This window comes from Syngnathus floridae, chromosome 21 (genome assembly GCF_059516105.1).
Source record: "Syngnathus floridae isolate MCC-2025c chromosome 21, RoL_Sflo_1.0, whole genome shotgun sequence".
NCBI classification, from domain to species: Eukaryota; Metazoa; Chordata; class Actinopteri; order Syngnathiformes; family Syngnathidae; genus Syngnathus; species Syngnathus floridae.
This window is the reverse complement of record NC_142433.1, coordinates 2,726,528-2,733,720: the sequence shown is the minus strand read 5'-3', so window position 1 is coordinate 2,733,720 and position 7,193 is coordinate 2,726,528. Positions and strand designations below refer to the sequence as shown.

The 7,193-nt window shown below is 42.3% G+C and overlaps 2 protein-coding genes across 7 annotated transcripts in view; one reads left to right on the top strand and one right to left on the bottom strand.

Moving 5' to 3' along the window:
• pdk4 (pyruvate dehydrogenase kinase, isozyme 4) overlaps window positions 1-7,193 on the bottom strand; it is a 58,915-nt gene that overhangs the window by 3,594 nt on the left and 48,128 nt on the right. For 2 of the 5 annotated variants that reach the window (XM_088364563.1, XM_088364559.1), the window contains 9 exons: window positions 6,685-6,756; window positions 6,176-6,360; window positions 5,933-6,022; window positions 5,585-5,662; window positions 5,390-5,466; window positions 5,214-5,312; window positions 5,033-5,146; window positions 4,800-4,913; window positions 2,861-4,503 (listed from right to left, as the gene is read on the bottom strand). In XM_088364563.1, coding sequence (XP_088220689.1) covers window positions 4,357-4,503; window positions 4,800-4,913; window positions 5,033-5,146; window positions 5,214-5,312; window positions 5,390-5,466; window positions 5,585-5,662; window positions 5,933-6,022; window positions 6,176-6,360; window positions 6,685-6,756 — 976 coding nt within the window. In that variant the 3' untranslated portion in view covers window positions 2,861-4,356. Of the gene's footprint in view, window positions 1-92; window positions 230-453; window positions 588-2,860; window positions 4,504-4,799; window positions 4,914-5,032; window positions 5,147-5,213; window positions 5,313-5,389; window positions 5,467-5,584; window positions 5,663-5,932; window positions 6,023-6,175; window positions 6,361-6,684; window positions 6,757-7,193 lie in introns of those variants that run through there. The other 3 variants (XM_088364561.1, XM_088364560.1, XM_088364562.1) reach the window with 3 other exon arrangements.
• Window positions 572-4,129, top strand: asb4 (ankyrin repeat and SOCS box containing 4). Of its 2 annotated transcripts, XM_088364557.1 has the most exons (7): window positions 572-615; window positions 1,032-1,270; window positions 1,461-1,760; window positions 1,822-2,064; window positions 2,117-2,364; window positions 2,462-2,575; window positions 2,644-4,129. In XM_088364557.1, exons 2-7 carry the CDS (start codon window positions 1,093-1,095, stop codon window positions 2,830-2,832), a joined length of 1,272 nt encoding a protein of 423 aa, XP_088220683.1. In that variant the 5' UTR covers window positions 572-615; window positions 1,032-1,092; the 3' UTR covers window positions 2,833-4,129. The 2 variants fall into 2 exon arrangements, with proteins under 2 accessions (XP_088220683.1, XP_088220681.1); XM_088364555.1 differs by lacking the exon at window positions 572-615 and having other exon boundaries at window positions 663-1,270.

Here is a 7,193-nt window from a genome sequence, read left to right as displayed (position 1 = left end):
TTATTTTATTATTTGTATCCTAATTAATTTTCCATATTACTGTGAGAAACTTCTCTTACCTGGTGTGCTGAAAGCAATGTATAGATGAGATGCTGGTGCTCCCGGCAGGCCAAAACATGTCCGTCCACAAGGGCTCATTTCACATTTGTCCATCAGATCATTGCCACAATGTGCTTTCGTTCCTCCTCTCAGCCTTCCATCCTTTGGTCCTCGCCTTTGTTTTGGTCTACTTTTTGCATCAGGAAAAGTTGAAAGGGGGCAGCTATAATCCCTGTCACACTCAATAAAATGTGCTGTCACTGAAGTGTCTTTGCTTGAATTCTGCTCAATGCACATACATATCAAATCATCATGCCATTAATCTACTCCACCTTGTCATGGGATAATGTACTACATAAAAAATATATATAATTATGACAGTATTATGAAATCAATTATGAAAGTAGTTCATACCACATTTTGGCTTCAATTTAATTGACATTCTGCTGCCGTCTGGGTGTCATGGCCACAAGGGGGCAGTGTAAGACAGCTCTAGTCTGCATAGAGGCTGTCACAGGTCTTAGGAAGCTGCCTTCGTTTTAGTTGTTCTTCAAAGAGGATAAAGAATATACGCTTGTGAGTATAGTTATCTGTATAAATGTGCCATTTTCAATGAAATCTCCATCGCTCAAGAAGTATAACTACATAACCAATGCTATTTATTTCATACGTTAGTCAAAATAAGTGAGTTACTGGATCTTGTTTTTGAAAAAAAATGATTTGACAGCACACTCACGCACCTAAATTCGGTTTTGCAGTACCACCCACTGCCTTCCCCTCCCCCCAAGAAAGTGCAGCACAATGTCAAACTGGTCTATTTATAATTCCCTCTACTGACATTTTCCTCCTGTCACTAGTTGCTCTCGATCTTTTTTGTTATTTAGTCATGCAGCCCCGAATCGAGACTTTGAAGGCTTTTTCAATGTGGGTATGCATGAATCTTTCATTATCATTTACGCTTTCTTTTACAATCTCCTCGACGCTGTGTGGAGAGCATTTCTGCCAGCTGGTGTTGCTAATGTAGGGCAAGGGCCCTCTTGTCAAGAGGTCCTTATGGAAAACTTAAGCCCGACACAACGAGCTGTCAAGCAGCTGAAGCAACGGTACCTGGAGGCCTTGCAGACTAACAATGCCGAGGAGGTCCTCTCGATCCTGCGCGTTAAGAAACTCGACATTGACACTGTTTTGGAGGTGGACGACCCCAGCATGATCCTGGCCTCGTACAAACAAGGTAAGAGAAAGATGCAAGCTAGGCAAAGAATATGAAGGATAGTGTGGAATTAAAGTTTAACATAATGAGCTTTGTAGCTTATTTACTAGATGGTGATAAGGCTCCAAGAATCAAGACTACCAGAAACATTAGATAACAGCACCTGGTTTTCTCACATTGGTAGCTTTTTTTGATATCTGATTTGTGACAGGGTATTGGCTGCCAGGCTACAAACTGGAGAAGTCCTGGGCAATGGGTCTTCATGTGTGCGTGATGTACAACGCTATAGAAACGGCACTGGTGCTCCTTCAGGAAGGTGCGGCCGTCAACCACATGCCCAACGGGAAGACGCCGTTGCACGTGGCCTGCGAGTTGTCCAATGCCGATTGCGTGGGTCTGCTTCTAGCCCACGGCGCAAAGGTCAACAGCGTGTCCCTAAGCGGACACGCGCCGCTGCACTACTGTATCACCAAAGAGTCGGTGGACTGCGCCAAGCTGCTCATCCTCAAAGGTAAGCGACATTTTCAAGCTCTTGTCGGGAGGAGCAAAAACATCTTATTTTTCTCACGGAGGTGCGAAGGTGAGCCAGGCCAGTGACAACAATGAGGAGGACACACCATTACACACTGCAGCCAGATTTGGGGTTCCAGAATTGGTTGCTCTCTATTTGTCCCATGGAATCCCTGTGGACTTAGTCAACTCTTTCCAAGAGACCGCCCTGATGACTGCCGCATTTTGGGCTTTTGATAATAAAGAGCAAACCTACAGCCAAGAACATCATCTCGTCTGTAGGATGCTGTTGGACCACAAAGCAGGTTAGACTCGAGTGTCCTTCTATGGGGATTTGTCTCACGACTACTTTTGCAGATGTCAATCTTCAAGAGGAGGACAATAAAACAGCTCTTCACAAGGCTTCCTGGAACTGCGATCACATCCTGATGCAGATGTTGCTGGAAGCCGGAGCGGATACACAAGCCATGGACATCAACGGCTGTGCTCCCATTCAGTATCTTCTGAAAGTTACTGATGTAAGACACACGGCCTTGCATGAAGACTGTTATCAGCTGCTGCTGAACCACAAAGCGGCCAGGATCTACCCACCCCAGTTTCATAAGGTATGGAGACACAGAGAAGAGAAGGTGGAGCACAAATCCAGTTCGATCCTGTGTGCTGCTGCCAATTGGAAGAGACATTTTTGGCTGCCCTGTCCAGGTGTTGCAGTCCTGCCATGACTACCCTAAAGTTGTCGAGATCATGGTCAACTCATATGAACACTTAAAGCCTACAAGAAAGTGGAGAAGTGCCATTCCAGATGACTGCTACAAGGTAAAACTCTCAAATGAGAGTTTTTAACCCCTCGTGGCTTTTACGTTTGTTTGTCCCGTCTATCACAGCGACATGAAGAGTTCTACGACTCCTTGTTCGTGGTTTGCGCTAACAGCCCTCGCAGCTTGCTGCACTTGACCAGATGTGCCATCAGAGGCAGTATGGAAGAATCCTGCCAAAGAGGAGTAACCCAGCTCCCTTTACCGTCAAGCATTAAGAACTATTTATTGCTGGCGCCACAGGGGATACTATATTGATCTGTACGCATAAACAGATGACAAAGAATTACGCTTTGAACAAATATGACATTTTTGTATTATCCTTTTCGTCCCTTCATTTTTTTTTTTTGTGGTTAATGGTGAACGACAACTTTTGAAATGCAAACACATACGAAATGTATTTTTACAGTACACACACACACTTTAAAGTCACTTGGTTTTGCTCAAAAAGTTGCTCTGGAATAAAGTGTTGTTGCATGGCAGACGTGTGCCAAAATCCTGGCCTGTTGGTTATAAAGATACGTTGAAAACTGACGATAAAAATGAACTACAGTACCATCACATGGCGAGAACTAGACAAGTTTCCTACGAATGACACATATCCTACCCAATCCTTGTGAAAAGACTCATTGGTACACCTGATAGGATGTTTTAGAGCTATTAAAGCAAAATCTAAGATCACTACATTTAACAAGATACATTCATCAGCATGTTTGCTATTAGTATAAAGGCCATTTGTCGTTGATAAGCACGTGTTGCTACAGTGGGAAAGTGCGCATGCAAAAACAATACAATCCTTCTCTTTCAGCTGCAACTGTTCTAACAAGTCACTTCATATATATTACAGTACTAATTTCAGAAGAACGCTTCTCGGTCTTCTGTATGGAAATGTTACTATCTTTACGTGTCGGGATTCCTTTACCTAAAATGACATTACACTACTCAAATATGGCACAAGTTTACAGTTCAAAGATGTCATTTCAGTAGTATTATGTAATATACTGTGTGTAGGGGTTGAGTCGATTCAGACGATTTTTTTTTTTTTTTCTGTTCAGATTCAAATGACCTCTTCAAAAGGAGGTCATTGTAAAACAGTTGGAAGATCAGGTGACATGAAGCATAAGCTATATTGAGATATAGTATTTTTGTTTAAAAGTGTTAAATGTTTTGTAATTAAAAAATGTTGGCTTTTCTGCTTTTGTATAAAAGCAACAATTTCAGCTTACATTCAATACTGTATATTGAAGATGCTAAATGTAAAAAGCAAGGTTGTTGGTCCCTGTATGCATTAGCACAGGTTTTGGTGTCGATATCATATAAATAATTATGATGTGGTCAACTAAAATAGTTACTAAGGTAGAGAAAAGTGACTGGCTTTTACAAATATCCCCTTTGACACATTAGTATTGCTGGTAAAAATTCCACAGACTCAAAATTGCAACAAAGTCACCTGATGCAAGTTCCAAATTTAAATACGTATCTAATTAAGACCTAAGACCATACAAAGTTCGCAAATATTGTAGATTTTGGTGGGAAATGTTTTTTTTTTTTGTCAATAAAAAAATAAAATTTGAAAATCTAACAGCATATTTATGGGCTAATTGTGTTATTTCTAAATAAAATTTAAAGTAGCAAATGTAAGCTGGACCTAAAACGAGATTGCAACGTCATAGTCTCATGATAAATAATAAAATTCATTCATAATCTGATCGGAACTGGCCAAATTGTTATCGCTCCCATTCCTGCTAGTCTATTATTGTCTCCACTACCTCCTTGTTTCCGTCATGAATGAGTCCTCTCGGTCCTGCCCAGTTTCTTTGGCTCCCTGCTGGGCATGCACCAGTCGTCGGCCTCCGTGCTGGTCTGGTAGTGGCGCAGGGCTGACTTGTTGAACACGGGGAGCCTCTCCACCGACTCTGAGGACAGGGCCTGTGTGCCAACACAGCAAGTTGGGTATTATTGTCTGAAGACATTTGAAGACTAATAAAAGTTTGTTTTACACGACAGTGACTCATGCTGCTGTGTCATGAATGTAATATAATGCCTCACCTTTGACACAATTCCCTACCGCCATCTTATGAGAGCACTTAGTGTCGCTTACAAAAGGGCACATCTGTTATCAGTTGTGAAGGGTCTCGTGTTACATCATTTTGAAATCGGTCAAGGCTGTGTACGTGATCAAGCGATGGCTATTTTAGAAAGATGATCGCTTGAGCTCTTGTCACCTTTAAGTAGATGACAGCTGCAGTTCCGTAGCCCTCCATAGAATAGAGCTGCAGGTCTCCTTGGAAATACTTGGCGTAGAGACGGGAGATGGGCAGGCCGTAGCCAAAACCTGCCTTTGGGTTGAAGGTAGCAATGTCGGCATTAGAGTAGCTCACTAATTCAAACTTTTAAATACTAAAGTCACATCTCACCAAGTGCACTTTGTTAAGCTAATTCACTGGTGTGCACTCACCAGGGGGGCGTTACGAGAATTGTCTACATGTACAGGGCTGGGAGCTGTGGAGTACATATAGCTGAAGAGTCGCTCGATCTTCCTCAGTGGGACTCCGCCTCCTCTGTCGGACATCTAAAAATAAAGTAAAGGAATGAGGATGGTCTGTAAAGAAAGTTAACTGCCGCACGAGCTGACTTACCTTGATAGTCAGGTCTTCGGTGCCCAGAGAGACGCGCACTTTGATGGCAGGTAACGACGGGCTCGTCTCGTGGGTTTCGACAGTTGCTCGCATTGCGTTCTGAGAAGACCCAACGATAAAGAGGCAGTTTAGTAGATGCGGGGGGAAAAAAAACATGCAAATGTTGCTTACTATACCTTGAAAAGCTCAAATAGCATATGGTAAAGATGCGATGGCACATAAACAATGTGGAGGGGCTGGTCTGGGCTTTTGGCTGCACGGATTTGAGAAAATAAAGAAGGAATGTTTGCAAATGGGCAAATATTTATCAAATGCAGCAAAACGAGTGTACGTGCAATAACGTACGGCACAAATGGCTCTTTAAGACTTACAGTTCACTTGGGTGACTTCCATATCTGGTGAGGTCAGGTAATACTGCTCACACAGCATCTTTGACGTTTCATAGGCATCTTAATTGATACGAGCAAAGATTAGAAGAGGACAATGTATGGAGAATGACAATTACAGTGTATTATGTCCTTAGCGAACCGGTTAACCCAACACACAGGCCCAATAAATTCCAGCCATAAATGTAACGATAGCATGTTTTGACACTCCACCCTTTACACCGACTATAAAAAAAAAGATTAAATTCAGTCAATAATCTGTCCAGCGAATAGATGGTGTATTCAGTGTGTGTATGTGTTTGTTAAACACAAGTGAGGACCATCATTCATTACCTTTTACAACCTCCACCACGTCACAGGTGGGATCAATGCTGCCGATATGCTTGGGGTGAGCCGGGTTCACGCTGCCGTCGAAGATTAATGCTACAAATCACAAAAACGTGAAATTCTTCACCTCATCTCTAATCATACGGTGCAGAGCTTTAATGCTATGAAACAAAAAACATTTGAACATTGCACCTGAATGTAACATATATTAAGTGTGAGGATGAACTCACTGATAAGTGCTATACTGACTGTGCTGGTTCATGAGCATGCGTGTGGAGATGCGGCTCATGTAGAAGCGGTCCAGAAAGTACTGCACGTTCTGGTGGGTTACGGGGTCCACGCCGAAGGCCTCCTTGAACTCCACCACGCCCTGAGCCATTGTGGGAACCACGTTGTTGTGCCGATTGCGGATTTTTATCAGATTTTGAGTGAAGCTGAGGAAAAAAAACATGACCGATGGGTAGTACAGAATAAGTATGAGAACTACAATGTGAAAAAAAGACATCTTAAATAAATATTGAGTGTAAATACTGCAGATGAACTGTAGATCTATGCAGATTATATTTATCAAAGTACTCGAGTCAAGAGTCGTAAGTCAATAGTGATTTGTAAGTCAATGAAGATGCAAAATTCTATTTCCGGCCACAATTTTACAGCAAATAAAAGAAAATAATTACTATACTTGTAGCATTAGTTCAATAGAAACACACTGTGTGCGTGCATGTGCATGTTTTGTTTTGAGTAAATCAATCCCTTACTCTGTCAGGATGTTCTTATCATCTGGATCTTTCTCTAGAAACTCGACGAGCTCCAACAAACTCTGTGAATACCTATGAGCAGCAAAAATAAACAACACTTAAGACGGACTCAGATTGTTAAGGGGTTCAAATATGTCAAGATAAAGAAAACACAGTTTTATAGGCTAAGCACCATAAAGTTGTACATGCAGGCCAGTGAATGAAGACTCTAGAGCTTGCAGAGTCACACACTCGAGCGAGCGCTTAGAAGGTAGGTGAAAGGTGAACAATGCAATAATGTTTCTCTCGGGCTGAGCATCAAATGACCCCACTTTATTTCCTGTCATGGAAACATCTGCTGGCTTAAAAAAACACATTCTCATACAACGAATAAAAAATGGGTTGGGCGGCTCATCGACACCGACACGTGATTGCACAAGTGTGCTGCACAAAGCGAAAGCAGGCACGTGGGCCATATACACAGACATCCATGCCAGGAAGCGACAGGGGGAAGGGGACTGACTGAACTT